This window comes from Apostichopus japonicus, chromosome 7, assembly GCF_037975245.1.
Source record: "Apostichopus japonicus isolate 1M-3 chromosome 7, ASM3797524v1, whole genome shotgun sequence".
NCBI lineage: Eukaryota > Metazoa > Echinodermata > Holothuroidea > Aspidochirotida > Stichopodidae > Apostichopus > Apostichopus japonicus.
This window is the reverse complement of record NC_092567.1, coordinates 24,103,161-24,118,954: the sequence shown is the minus strand read 5'-3', so window position 1 is coordinate 24,118,954 and position 15,794 is coordinate 24,103,161. Positions and strand designations below refer to the sequence as shown.

Below are 15,794 nucleotides of genomic sequence, written 5' to 3'. Positions count from 1 at the left end.
CTTTTTTTAAAACTTGGAAAGCCCACATGAAGGTTTGCTAATGTTCACGCTTTATATTTCACGTTTTATTTTTTGATATATATTTTATTCATATATTATATTGATAGTCATTCATTATTCACTAATCGCATTTCGTTGAGTAATATATATTGAATTTCTCTATTAAATGCTGCGGTAATACTTTTGAGATCAATTGTCAATTGAGACTTAAAAGACACCACTCTTTCCGTTCATGTTCATTCATTCACTCTTATGTAATACGTCTAGATCGTACTGTTCATTTTTCGACGATAGGCCTATATGGTTGATTTAAATAATGTTTGCATAACCATAGTATGCATAACCATATTGCAAACTGATTAATGTTAGGTATTGGCTTATTGTCAATATGCTACCTTCGATTTTCAAATTTCAACAATATTGGTTGATGCTTATTGATATTTGTGGTGTCTCAGTTTATCAACCTTACGATCATTTTTGCTTTAAACAATGCATAAATGTAACAAATCTGTATGTGTTTTATTCGTTCAGTCCTTCTTTTCTTTTTCAACAATTTTATCTTCTTTGAGAATGAAATAAATCTGCAGAAACAAGTTTTCGCAAGCTTAGCTGTAGAGTAAAACATTAGAACATATATTGTCTAGAAAACAAAAGAAGATAAAAAATAAAAATGGATTCTTCTCGATTTAGATATCCGTAGTAACTTGTGAAAGTTGGCTATAGTATTAATATTGTATATCCAACATCAAAATGTAATATGTACCGGTTTGTTTGCGTGTTTCAAGTTGGTTTAGTTCGTATAATTCAACGATTTGGTTTGTCTCCTTGTTAACCAGCTATATGAGACTTGGAAAATGTTTGTATTCTGGACTACGGTTATTTTCGTTGATGTCGAAAACACAACATAATCAGGGCTCTGTATATATTATGAAACGTTAATAGTCGATAAACCTTATGATAACAGTTTTTTTTTTATTCCTTGTAATGCATCTAAGATATTTACTTATGATATCAATCATTTATTAATCGATTCGTGTTTTCTTTTCTACAAAGTTTGTTCAAAGTGGCTACCAACGTGTGTAGAAAGCAAATTTCATATGTAAAAACCCACGGAGACGTGAAGATTGGTTTATATTATTTTGTTTGCTAGACATGACATAAAATTAAAGTTGAGAAATTGTTTGATTTTTGTCAACCAAAATGGGTTTATATGAACAAGTTATTCCATAGATACGCGCCATGTATCATAGCAAATGTATCGGTATACTTAGATAAATAATTCTGGCAGGGGTGCAACCCCGTAATCTTGAGACAATCAGCAGGCTCAGCCCCACCCAATTCTGATAGACAATTTTTTTTAATAGCCGTATTGTATAGTTTATAACTATATGCAATACAACCTACAGAAACTGTCGAGGAATTTTCAACATCGTTTTTGTTTGCACCATAGATATGTAACAGCACTGTGCATCTAAGCATCATCAATTTTACGAAATATCTCAAAGTAGAGGGATACCCCTCCCATTAGACACTTTCCCTGAACAAATTAACATCTTAGCTTACCCCCCCCCCTCCAACTGCAAAAAAGATGGTTGGGCAATTGAATTCTGATAATAAGTTCCAATAATAAAATTTAAGTTTAATGTACCATAACACGTCCAAACATAGTGCTGTAACATTGTGATTAAAAAATTTAATGTAATTATACTTTCTTTTTCTGGTGTACCGTCATATTACATTTATTTGACTTGGATTATGATGTGAATACCAAATACCATTGTACTTATATAATGTGTTCTACATTCTTGCAAGTTTGTGTATATAACTTTTGAACAAATTATGTGCATGTTTACTTCTTTTCATAATCGGTCTGCTACAATCAGTTAATGTCACCAAAGCTGATGTGAAAAAAAAAACATGCTGCATTTTCTTTGGAAGTGCCACTGTACAAATGTGTGACTTTCAGCTCATACGTGTTTTGTGTTTTACTTTTAGCTGTATACATCTTCTTTTGTGGCAGTCGGTGTAAATGCGGGTCGACGAAGGATGCACATGGAGACACATTCAAACTAGGACTGCATTCCATACTTCTATACTGGAAAAAAAATGACAGTTGTAATATCTCAATCACTTTCCAAGAAATTTCTTTCAAACCATCAATTTCACCTTTTTTAACACTTAATTATTTGAGCTAATAAACATATTTACTTTCTGGTGTTTTGAACCTATGAACTAAAGTGTATTTGAGCTTTATATGAAAATAGCTTAACATGTCTTATTTCTGTATTCGGATTGTGGTAATAAAATTACCGTTAACTTTCACAAGATTTCGTTTTGTCTGCATGTTTACTTTCCGTTTTTGGCGTACAGGGGAGGGGGGGGGGCCTAGTGTATTGATATATACCTCCATATAGCAATGCTCACATAATGGTGACCATTTTAGTATAGCGAAATCGCTGGTAATGTCATCATCCTAACGAAACTTCTAAGTGCATGATGCACGTGGATTCATTGAAACTTTGCATGTGGTGTATAATCAATTCAATGATGCAACTGTATACTTATATAACAACGTATTGGTGAAGTGTTTGATGCTCTCATGATCCTCTCCTATTATCGCTGACGAGGCTAATTAGTTGAGAAATGAAATGAGTAAGTGTAGCAGGGCGATGTGCTAGCAGTCATCAGGGTCGTAGACAAGGGGGAATGGGGCCACATGTCTACTTCCCCATTATTTAGAAGTATTCCAAAAGGCTTACATTAGCTTGTATAGGCCTACTACTGAAGGAACTTCAAAAAGTATGCATGATCTATTTATATTCATCTGGTTATAGACCGTTGCAAGTTCAACCGAATATCATCGAAGGGGGCGGAAGATATTTGGGCCAAGTCGCTCCCCTTCCCCATCCCCTCCCCGTAGCTACGTCACTGCATAGTCCAACAGCAATTTCAAACCAGGTAGAATCGAACTTGCACCGTAGCCGGGCCTGTGGCAATAGTAAGTTACGCGGGGTAGCAACACGTACGTAGGATGCTAAAGAAAATAAGTTTGCATATTCGATAGCGTGTTGTAAATTAAAACCGACGACATTGTGTACACCTGCTTGCGTATATATGAGTACCGCATTATAATCACATGCAGTGAATATAGATGTAGCAATTGGTTTTATTTCGACTGTAGCCTGTAGATTCAAAGCTTCCAACCTATACTCTTATGTTGAATTTAGTTTCGTGTAGTTAAGTTGAGTAGAGAAAAAGGACCAGGAGGGACACTCAAGTCCCCATGAAGGACCCTATAGGAGAGAAGGAAAAAACTGAAGACACAAACACTCAGACCCGATTACAATGCTTAAAGTGCTTGCCCAATGCATTCTTAAACCCATTCACACTACTTGCAAGTACAACTTTCTCAGACAAACCGTTCCACTCATTCACAACTTCCCTATTAGAAAAAAAGTTATGCCGAATATTATTCCTACTTTGTGACTTTTGGAGTTTAAGTCTATGACCTCTGGTACAACTACTATTAGCAAACGTGAAAAAGTCGGTAAAGGATAAATTGTCAAAACCATACACAATCTTGAAAACCTGAATCAAGTCACCACGTAAGCTCCTAAGCTGCAGTGTGGTGAGATTCAACAATTGTAACCGCCTATAATAAGGAACACCCTTTAACGGGAAAATCATCCTAGTAGCCCTCAGGCTCTGGACCTTTCCAGTACTTCCTTATGCTTAGCAAAATATGGGTTCCAAGCCTGCACAGCCAGTGGCGTAGCTACGGGGGGGCCTGGGGGGGCCGAGGCCCCCCCATGAAATCGGCTGGCCCCCCCACTGGCCCCCCCACTGGGAATGGGGTAAAAAAAAAACACTCATCAGTGCGATTCGCTAATATTTTTTGTTCAATAATTTGGGTAATAGAGTTACACAATTTTCTCGTCTGCATCTGGCAGAATAAGAATAATACAATATCTGTAGTAATCATGAGAATGGTCACACAGCATGGCATGGCAATGGTCGATGCGACGATTGCGACCATACACCACGAACCTTGTTGTGCTGCGTTATAGCGATATCTGCTGAAAATATGTTCAGTGCTTCCACCTAGCGCAACAATCTATCAAAAGATTGGCTCCGTTTGTTCTGAGCCGAGGTATCAGGTATTCATGGGTGGCGATCATGGGGGGGGGACGGGGGGGGACATGTCCCCCCAATATTTCAGGTGGGGGATATAGTATCTTATATCCCCCCCCCAATATTTGGTGGCATAGTTTTTTTTTAAGCATATGTTTTGTATTTTTTTATGATATCGCTAGTAATTTCAAAATAGAAAATGCTTAGATGCAACTTACAAGGCCTGGGAAGTGCCATTTCCAGCGATCTGGGAGGCATTTTCGGCCAAAATTTTCTTTTGCGCTTCGCGCCAACTTATGGTGGCGCTACGCTTAGAAAGTCTGGGTACAAGCTTTGCCCCTCCCTTGGCAAATTCCTCGCAAAGCGCCTGTCTAACCGTGTCACAATTTGTTACTATATATGACCGAAAGTAGTTTTTACTTTTTTTTCTCGAAATGAATAGCTAGACGGACCGCATCCGTAATGAAATTTGGTTTGCATCTTGTGTATGAGTGTAAGTACGTACAATCATACATAGGATCCACATCGATATGGGTTCACTGGGTTTCCATTTGGCCTGTTTCCTACAAGATTTCTAACCGCAGGTGCGTAGCCAAGGAAGGTAGGGGGGTTGAAGGGGTGGAGACCGCCCCCCCTCGAGCATATTTTTTGGGGATTTTCTATGATACCGAAGTTTTATAGTAGCCGTTATAAGAGGTTTTAATATTTGTACACCAATAATTTAACTGTGTCTGAAATTTCGAAAATTCCTTGACCAACATTCTTCATCATAGTATACTTCCCTCTACACTCGTACAATTTTGACCGGTCTGTTAGTGGTTGAGGGGGGGGGGGGGGGGTTTCTATATTGGTTGTCCATAGATGAAATTTAGTGCAACATTATGGGTATGTTTTGAAGTGAATTTATTATTCAAATTCTGAACAAATAATGGGCTTAAAACCTTGAAAAGTGGGGCTGACGGGTATTGTGGGGCGTTACGTAGAATTACCTACAAATGCAATGAGGTCGAACATGATGTGTGACTGGTGACAATCTTAACAAAAGGTTATGAATGAAAAAAAAAAAACTATTAGGAAAAACTTGGTTCTCAGGCAAAAGTGTACATCTGGTTGGTCATTTTCAAGCCCGAGAAGTGCCATTTCCGGTCATCTGGGGGGCTATCAAAGCCAGAAATTTTCTTGTACGCTGCGCGCCAACCAATGGTGGCGCTCCGCTTTGACAGTAATTCGCCGGCATCTAAGCAGATGTCCCCCCCCCCCCTTAATATTTGAAACAGATCGCCGCCCATGCAGGTATTCATATATTGCCTCGAGTCAAATGAATATATGTCATTGAATATTCCACAAAACAACTTTTTTATGGCCACGAAACTGTCGAAACAGGATTTTCCACTACTGGTAGAGATATCAAATATTGGGAATTCTGAAATTCCTGCAAATGATGCCAACTTCCCTCAAGTTAAAAGTCTGGTTGAGTTGGCAAGGCCAGTCAGCATGAAAGAGAAAAAACTTTTTTTGCATTTCTGTCACCAAAGTTGCACATCTTTTTTGGTTGCTATTTTGCCTCACAGGTGCCATCTCCTGCGATCTGGGGGGTGCTGAAAATCTCAAATTTTCTCTGTACGCTCCGCGCCAACCATGGTGGCGCTCCGCTTAGATAGTAACCTCCGGCCCCCCCACTAGAAAGAACAGCCCCCCCCCATGGCCCCCCCCACTCAAAAAATCCTAGCTACGCCACTGTGCACAGCATTCTCCAGATGAGGCCTAACCAACTGCTTATAAAGCCTAACAACTTTATGTCCTCTTTCAGAAAACTGAAATTCCTCTAGATCATACCTAAAACCCTATTACCTCTTTTAGCAGCTTCAAGACAATGTTTAGAAGGTTGCAGGGATGAGTCAATGTAGATATACCTAGGTCTTTTTCAACAAAGACCTCCTGCAACTTCTCATCATTAAGATTGTATGTATCCTTTTGGTTACTACTACCAATATGCATCACCTTGAATTTATCAATATTAGAAAGCATTTGCCATCCCTCAGACCAGGAAAAAACCTTATCCAAATCCGTTGGAAATTTCTCAGAATCTCTTTTGGAAGAGACCTCAGAATACAGTTTGGTGTCATCAGCAAACTTCTTAGCTGTACACAAAATATCTCCGTCAATGTCATGTATAGCCTATAGGCAAAAAACAACAAGGGACCCACAACAGACCTTTGTGGAACCCCACTAGTAACCTCCTGCCAAGAAGGAGCACAGCCATTAAATACCACCCTCTGTTTCCTATTACCAAGCCAATTCTCGATCCAAGATAGTAAATTCCCATTGACACCCATACTCTTCAGCCTAAGTAAAAGACGCTGGTGCGGAACTTTATCAAAGGCCTTCTGAAAATCCAGGAACACAACATCTACAGACTTCTGCCTATTTGGTGAGCTTGTTACATCTTCCATAAACTCAAGAATATTAGTGAGACAAGACCTTTTTTGACAAAAGCCATGTTGAGACCAGGGACGTCGCTAGAGGGGGGGTGTGGGGGGGTGTCTCACCCCCCCAATCTTGGTAAAAATTACGATAGTTGGAAAATTTGAGTGCGACAGTCGGAATTTCCGACTGTCGGAATTTCCGACTGTCGCCAGCTTCAATTCGGAATTTCCGACTGTCGCACTCTAATTTTTCTGACTGTCGCACTTTTATTTTCATATGTTCTTGTAATTTGTGAGTGACATAAAATTCTCGATCAAAATTGACCTTTAATCAATCATATTTACCACGTTTTCCTCGTCACATTGAGAAATTGTATATCGCGATCCTTATACTCCACCATACAAAACTTCGTATGATTTTGAATACTCTAAAAAAAATACAACGTTCGCCAGCTTCAAGTCGGATAATTTATGTATTAATTTTGCTATTGGGTGGGTCGACCCTGTTCGCTTGCGTCAAGTAAGTTCAGGATATACAGGGACGTAGGCTACGTAGCCAGGGGGAGCAGGGGAGCGACTGCTCCCCCCCCCCCCTTTCAGTGTCGAAAAATATGTTTAAAAGCTGTTGTTATTACACTGCTAATACACGGCGATAACGATATTTGTTTTTAGGCCACTGCACATCTGGCTGTCTTACAAAATATGAAAGTTTATATTGTCCATCAGTTAAGTTCGTCAAATGTATTTCTGATATATTATGTAAAAGAACATGTAAAAGAATTCAAACAGGAAAACAAAATCTGCTGATAATATGATATCATATGATAATGATGAAACTGGCAACAAATCGCACCAGATCGCATCTAAGGACCTTCAATTGTTCAAAAATATCTCAAAGGGGAGGGGGACACCCCCTCCCCTTAGACCCCTCCCCCATATCAATCGCAAAAGGTGCTCCCTCTTTCAAACTCCTGGCTACGTCGTTGGGATATACATTGTCTCTATGGTATACAATTAAAACACCAATGCTAATCTATGGAAGCTTAAAAGTGCCATCAACATAAGCAAAAACTTTGCCCCATAAGGTACAAATGTATCGAAAAAGGTTCGGAACATAAGTACAGTCGCGAAAGATGGGGTGTCTGACTGAGACTGACCGTATCGTTGACGATTAGTGCGGGGTGGAGGGGGGGGGGGGGTACAAGGCAGCAGTCGGAATTTTCTGGCTCCAAAACCCATCCAGTTGGAATTTCAGCCACTACACCCCCCCAATCATCAGGCCTTAGCTACGTCCCTGGTTGAGACTCTCTGATCAAAGACTGACTACTGAAGTGACTGACCATAGACTTTTTAACAATAGACGCCATGACCTTACAAACAACACTAGTGAGACTAACGGGCCTATAATTACAGGGCTTAGACTTATCACCCTTCTTGAAAATTGGGGTAATATTAGCACATCTCCAGTCCTAAGGAACATAACCTTCATTCATAAATTTACTAAAAACCAATGAGAGTGGAACTCAGAAATGGTGTGCATAGGCGTAGGAGCCTGATTTGATTTGGGGGCTGTAACGACTTGCCCGAAAAATATAACCAAAACCTTTAATGTGCTATCATATAGGCATTCATCGGTTATTACATCACATGCCGATAACCGATGAATGCCTATATGACATGCACAATAAGATGTTCAATGCGCGCGAAGCGCGCCAAAATTTTGGTTTTATTTTCCCTGTTATTACCCTTCCATATTGGTTATAATTATTGGGGAAGTCGTTACAATAATAACGATAATAATAATATCAGTTTAACCATTGAAAAACACATTGCAAATTATTCTTCTTTCTGCAGGGTGCCCGAAAAATTCTCAGCATATTGCCCGAATTTTCAACCCCCCAAAAAATGAAAAACATATTGCAAGTTATTCTTCTTTCAGTAGGTGCCCGAAAAAATCTCAGCATATTGCCCGAATTTTCACCCCCCAAAAAATGAAAAACACATTGCAAATTATTCTTCTTACTGTAGGTGCCCGAAAAATTCTCAGCATATTGCCCGAATTTTCACCCAAAAAATTGAAAAAACACATTGCAAACTTTTCTTCTTTCAGTAGGTGCCTGAAAAATTCTCAGCATATTGCCCGAATTTTCACCAAAAAATGAAAAACACATTGCAAATTATTCTTCTTTCAGTAGATGCCCGAAAAATTCTCAGCATATTGCCCGAATTTTCACCCAAAAAATTGAAAAACACATTGCAAACTTTTCTTCTTTCAGTAGGTGCCTGAAAAATTCTCAGCATATTGCCCGAATTTTCACCAAAAATTTTGGTTGGGGGCTGGAGCCCCCCCAGCCCCCCCCCCCCACCTCCTACGCCTATGACGGTGTGCAAAAGTTTTAAACAAATACGGATGGATTGCATCACGTCCAGAAGCTTTAGAAACATTTAGACATCCAGTCTGTTATAAGATTCTTATCAAATTATCTCATTTCTTAATTACCTTCGCATCAAGGTACCGATTTATTCTCGTTAACAATTAACCAGCTTGAATCAGAAGAGACCACCACATTAACTTACACTACACCACTATAGAAAGCTATAGAATTGCATCGTTGTAGTCAAGTTTCGTTGTTACGTGTATTGTGCGGGTGCGTGTTTGAAGGTCTACTTGACACTAGTCTGTTATACCAGGGAGCTGCTAGAGTAGCAGCTCCCTGGTTATACAGTAAGTACCATACAATACTTGTTTGCGTGTGTGATGTGTGTGTGTGATTTTCTTGTAGCGTACGTGAGCACATATTCAAATACCAGGCATCATAGTTCTGTGTTAGGCTTTATATCGCCAGTACACAGTATTTGGAGTAAAACTTGACTAGCTTTTCATATGAGGTGTGACAGGGCAGTGTATACTGGTACTGAGCGAAAAGGTAAGTCACCTTTTTAGCTATAGACCGACCGTATATAAGGTTTGTGTACAGCGACTGAAAACCATAGGAACTATGTGTGTATATATTTATATGTATATATTCCTGCACGTTGTGAATAGGCCTATCAAGCGATTTGATACATAATTAGGCTACTCCATGCCTATGCATGCTACCTGCATAGTTGTGTGCATACGTGTAAGGGCTGTACAATACAACGATTGCGGACGGTTTCAGATACGGTTGTCGATGGTCGGGCCTTGACATAAATGGGAAACTGCAGGCTGCCAGTCGCCCCCCTCCCCCACTGGGACTTTGGGTGTCGAAAAAAATACATGTGCGAAAAATATATCTTTGGTCTGAGTGGTCTCGAATCTCCATGATGACCACTAATGAACGACCCTTCGACCGCGGACCGGCAGTAGGCTATAGTTGCTGAAAAAACCCGACGTGACATAGCACATTGGCCGAGAAGACATAGACAGTAGTCGCACTGTACTCAGTGAAAACGCATGTAAACGACCGTCGAATTATATAATTCCTGCTCTAATAAATACAGGAGCGTAGCCAGGGGGGCGAAGGGGGAGACCGCTCCTCCTCCCCCCCCCCCCTTGAGCATATTTTTGTACGTTTTATGATATGGCTAGTAGTTTCAAAATAGAAAATGCTTAGATGCAACTTGCAATGCCTGGGAAGTGCCATTTCCAGCGATCTGAGAGACATTTTCGGCCAAAATTTCCTGGTGCGCTTCGCGCCAACTCATGGTGGTGCTACGCTTAGAAAGTTTCCAATGCCGAATCTACGGCTCTTATAATTTGCCTACAGGTTCGCCCCTCCCTTCGAAAATCCCTCTCTATACGTGCCTGAATAAATACTAATACAAACAGCCAACCAGAATCATGTAACCAGTGCACATTAACTAGATCAAACAAGCTAGTGCACTATACTATACCCCTATAGAAAGTTGGTTTCCAGGTACTGGAATGCCAAAGAAAATGTTAAAAGGCAAAAAAAATGCTGACATACAGGTTTCTCACATCATTGCTCGCGTCATTGCCTCGATACTCTGTTACATTTTCAATCGGGTTTCACTTCTGGGACGTGCCCTGGTGCTCTTAAACCACGTCAACCACTATCACATTCAAATAGCTCGCTGATGACTTATAGTTCTTATATACTTAATCATATCAATCAGATGTTTTTCTGTTTTTTCCCAGTGTTTTCATAAACTTATTCTCTCTTCCAAGACTCTGGTTCACCATGATAGGAGTTGTATTTGAGGCTCTCCTTCTCATTTTGAAGCTCATTGTTTATGACACAATAGCTCTGTTCAGATTATTCGTCCCGGTCGTTCAAAAGTCCGTGGATGGCAAGATAATTCTAGTAACTGGTGCTGGGCACGGCATCGGCCGTCTGACCGCTCTAAAACTAGCAAAGAAGGGCGCTACTTTGGTGCTATGGGACATCAATGAAAAGGGTAAGTCTCTCCGACGGATTCGCGAGAAGCAACCCGGGTCAGAGGAATGCTTGTTTGGAAAAGTTTCACTGTTGAGACACCTTGAAACAACAGTAACCATGATTGTACAATGCTGTGATACCTGATAAATTTACCTCACTTGCTCTACGTGAATCAAATAGTTAATTGGAAATTATATGGCAAGGAATCACAAGGGGGGGGGAGGTGGAACCCCTCCATAAATGGGAGTCGGGTTGAACAACCTAAATGCCACATCCCTTCTTTTTTTTTCAAATCCAGGGTCTGTCCTTAATCTTCCTTGTTTATATCATGTCAGTTTTACCCTATATATAGGGTGTGATCAAGTCATAAATTAGAGTAAAGTTACTATTACACTCCAATTTCATTATTTGTAAATGTTTCCACGAGACATAGGCCATGATTGGTGGAGATGTGTTATTCGATCGCTTAACACGCAAAATGTCGTCCGAGGTCATTGCGCATTGTAAATTTGACTGAATGCTCGTACCGATAATATGGGACTAATTCATACACTCAAGGGGCGTCGAGAGCGAAGTGGGCCGTCAGGACAATTATTAGTCCCCGGCCCCACTTTTCTTCGTTCTTCCGTCTTCGTTCTTCTGTCTTCGTCTTCGTTCTTCCTGAGTTTATTATAAAAATCAGAATACGTTTTGTTCAATTTCACACAGGCAACGAGGACACAGCGCAGCAGATCAGAGGTGATGGCGGCAAGGCTCACACGTACACGGTCAACGTCACTGATAAAGATAAAGTCAAGGAAACGGCTCAAAGGTAGGGGAATTGATTTAACTGATAAGTTTTTCCAAATTTCAAATATTAAATACCTCTACAACAATTGTACTCACTTAAATTGTCTCTCTTCATTCCGTATTATGAAGTAGATCTGAAGTTTGTGTGTCCTTAACGATTTTTCCCCCTTTTTTGACATTGTTCTTTTAAAGAGTCAAAACAGATGTTGGTGAGGTCAATATTCTCATCAACAACGCTGGGATTTTGGTAGGCCAGTCTATCCTAGACCTCACAGACGAACAAATCATACGAACGATGAATGTTAACGTCATGGCGCATTTCTGGGTAAGTATATATATATATATAATATATATATATATATTCCTTATATATATATATTCCTTATATATATATATATATATTCCTTATATATATATATATATATATGTAACGGTATTGGAATCAATGACCAAAGAATTTCAAGCTTTGCACTGGTTATCAGCTGAGATGTACAAAGCATTTTTTTTAACAATCTACGACATATCAAATATGATATCAAAAGTAAAAAAGTTCGGTAAACTCACTCTTTCAACGATTTTTGCAGGTTTGAAATTTGCAAGTTTAAAGCCGCTAGGGGAAAATTGCGATTTTGTTCTTTAATTTTGCAGACCATTCGTGCCTTTTTGCCAGATATGTTGAAAGCAGACTCTGGTCATATCGTCACCATTGCGTCAGTGGCTGGTTACGTAGGGTCTGCCTATCTCACCGATTATACAGCTTCGAAGTTTGCCGCCCGTGGTCTGGATGATGCCTTGGAATACGAGCTCAACCAGGTCTTTAACAAGACAGGGATTAGATTAACGTGTGTTAATCCATTCTACGTCAATACAGGCTTAATAGAGAGATACTACAGCAGGTAATCGGTGAAACTTGTTAAATGAAGACCGGTTCAAAATACATATCTTCTTCACTCCTCACCTTTATGTCTTCATTCTATAATGAACTTTTATGAAAGTTTAGCACTGCGCCCTCAGTCACCTTCTTCAGGGTCAACGCCCGCATCCTCTTCTTTCCAAAATCTACCATTCTTAAGGCTTACAACTGTAATTCCAGGGTACGTTTCTACCCCCTGGAATCGGTCGTCGGTTTTATATTTTTGTGAGGAAGTTTCTGAAATCAGCAGAGACCTGACAACATCTCATTTTATAAGCATTGTTTACCCTTTTTTGGATGCTTTGGATCATGACATTTTCTCAGTATTTGATCATCTATGCCTTACTATGTATTGTAACAGGTGCTTCAATTCACATTGTGAACTTTGTAATGTAGATGTTTTAAATCTCGGAGAACTTGGTTTGACAATAAGCAGCAAATCAAAAAGACGGGGAGGGGGATTGGGGCAGACTTAAACCACAGGACACCAGAAGAGGGTGTTCTTTACAAGCGAACTTGCGCCTCTTATTGATATTTATAACCCAATTGTTTGCAGATTTATTCCTACTCTGAAGGAAGATACAGTAGCTGAAGCTATCGTAGATGGAATGCTGAGAAATAAACGTCATCTATTCTTGCCTTCTATTATGGGTTTTATTTTAGGCCAACTTGGGTAAGTAATTGTTCTTTCTTCCCGCTTTTTTTTTTCCTTCACCAATCTTCAAAGAATTAAAAAGGGACCACTACCTCCAACCATCCTCTTTGGCTTATCTTTGTGAAGAACAAACTCCCCTAAAAACAAGTAAAGAGAATATTGTCTCATTTAGGAGATATCCTATATAGTTTTAAGAGTTATCTCTGGGAACTGTCATTTTCTAAATCTGTGACGTCATAGTGCCACGTGGATCTGAAATCTTCTTTTACTTTCACTTTTATATTATCTAGGCCTATTTTATATTTTCAAGGGAGAATGTTACAATTTTGACACTGCAGTTTCAATATTATTAGATTCAGCATTGGGAAACTCATCTGCTGTGATTGTCCAAGCCATCAGCTGTCATAATGGTATGTTAGTTGAAAACTTCTTTCTATGCTCTGCCAGCCATGGCAGCTGCCGAATTTAGTATGTAAGTCAATGGAGTAAGTCATTTTGAGTTCTACAATTGTAACAGTGATTTTGATGATCGCACGTTTGTTTCCTCCGTTTATCTACAGGGTGAATGTTCACGAATTCAACATGGCGGCCAATTCTTTCTTTGCCAGTGGAATGAAACCACAGAAACCAAGGGACTAATCAATTTCAGAGACAACCATAGTATATATATATATATATATATATATATATATATATATATACACATACATACATAGATCCCTCTTAGTTACAGCTTTGATCAACACGCTTTCATATATCTTTTCATTTCGTTACCATGTAAACGTGTATTCGTTAGCAACACAACAGGGTGACCAGAATACAGGGTAACATAGTTATATGCAGCTAAATATTGCAATTTATCTTACACTACAAATGTGACGCCATAGAGCTCAAGCAACGTTGAGATTTTTTTAATTCATGAAACAAAGAGAGTCGATCGTTAAGCCAAGCGGCAATCTCTTCCAAGGGCGTAGGAACTGGGGGGGCTGGGGGGCGGAAGTATCGTTCCGCAAGTCAGAAAACCCCTTTTTCATTTCCAAATGAGAAAAAAGTCATTTGAAGCACCAAATTGCATCTAAGGCCAGGTGAAAATGCAAAATTCTTTACAAAATGGAGTGGGTGTTGAAGTGTGCTATATTGCACCAAATTGCATCTGAGGCCACCTGGAAATGCAAAAAAATTACAAAGGGGAGGGGGACACCCCTCCCCTTAGACCCCTCCCCCATGCCGGCCATCAGTCTTCAGCCCCCCCACTCAAAAGTACCTTCCTAAGCCACTGATCTCTTCACAATCTGAGGCATAGAAGGAGTATGTTATCACAATATACTGTAACACCCACAGAATGCAGCAGGCGTCAGTGGGCACTAAAGTCATTATTTTCTTTATATTTGCTCCAAAGTAGAAGAAACTCCATTTCCCCCAAATGGAATAGATCATGATTGAAAGCGATACCAAGTAGGATCATCTTAGTTGCCATTTTGTCAATGACGTCATAGCAGGTGCCACAAGGGGGTTTGCCAAGGTATGTTTACCTTTCGTATTTTCTGTTAACATGTTCAAGTAAGCAGTATTTGCTACTAAGAATTGTTACAGGTCTATAGTTCTATCACCACGTTACAAACGTCATCATGTTAGCAAGACGCCTTCTAAGGCTCAAACGGTGATTGAATAGGACTAGAGCAGCAACAATGATTGAGAATCAATACTTTTTTAGTGAAATGGATAGTGAAAGGGCTGAAAAACTATTGTACGTATAACTAACCAGAACGCCAATCGCCTAAGTTAGTGATTTCTTGACGAATTTCACATGAGAAATGTTATTGTAACTGCTGACAATCTTCTTGTATTGACCCACGTACTATATATGAGTACATTCCAGTTGGATTCATTCTGAAATGAAGGCTTTCAGATTGATCAAAGGAAATAAATAAAGCGAGTGAGCTGGAAAAAAAACTCTAGAAGCAGTGGCTCCGTGATGTATTTCAAACCTTGTTAAAGTAGTAGTAGTAATAGTATCCTAGTATATGAACGGGTAGCTTATATCGCACAAACATGGACAAATTTCTCAAACATTTAAAGGAGTCGCCTATCTGATGGGTAATCTTGGAATGGGATTACTGCTCCTTTAATGATAACATCGCGGCAATGGTTAATGTTGTCATTGTTTCTTTCATTAAGTCGTGAACACGATCCTTACAACCTTGAAAACGAGCGCTTTTCCCAGTCTTTCTGTATTCAGTAAATCAAAAACAAATGTGTATTTTTAGTTACTTTAAATTTATAGGCGAATGGGTTGCTTTGTTTAACAAAGAGAAGTATTATTGTATAACCTAACGAATAGAGACCTCGTAACACCATAGCAATAAAAAAAAAATGTACAATAAATATGTTACATGTTTGTCATTTCGCAGTGGTGTGTAAACTTATTTATGATGCGCCAACCCCATTATACCCCTAGTATCCATATATAGAAGAAATAAGTTACGTTATACAGGACT

General features: G+C 39.4%; 1 protein-coding gene and 1 long non-coding RNA gene across 3 annotated transcripts in view; one reads left to right on the top strand and one right to left on the bottom strand.

Moving 5' to 3' along the window:
* The window catches only part of LOC139969828 (uncharacterized), a 31,709-nt gene extending 29,332 nt beyond the window's left edge, over positions 1–2,377 (bottom strand). Inside the window, exon 1 of the long non-coding RNA XR_011793810.1 lies at positions 624–2,377. This is a non-coding gene — a long non-coding RNA (uncharacterized lncRNA). The remainder of the gene's footprint in view (positions 1–623) is intronic.
* LOC139969826 (17-beta-hydroxysteroid dehydrogenase 13-like) overlaps positions 1–15,681 on the top strand; it is a 41,647-nt gene extending 25,966 nt beyond the window's left edge. The window contains exons 1-7 of one of the 2 annotated variants that reach the window (XM_071975122.1): positions 9,301–9,484; positions 10,699–10,958; positions 11,648–11,750; positions 11,921–12,053; positions 12,377–12,624; positions 13,198–13,314; positions 13,857–15,681. In XM_071975122.1, the coding sequence (XP_071831223.1) occupies positions 10,742–10,958; positions 11,648–11,750; positions 11,921–12,053; positions 12,377–12,624; positions 13,198–13,314; positions 13,857–13,935 (897 nt within the window). In that variant the 5' untranslated portion in view covers positions 9,301–9,484; positions 10,699–10,741 and the 3' untranslated portion in view covers positions 13,936–15,681. Of the gene's footprint in view, positions 1–9,300; positions 9,485–10,698; positions 10,959–11,647; positions 11,751–11,920; positions 12,054–12,376; positions 12,625–13,197; positions 13,315–13,856 lie in introns of those variants that run through there. The other variant, XM_071975123.1, reaches the window with a different exon arrangement.
* The last annotated feature ends 113 nt before the right edge of the window (positions 15,682–15,794 follow it).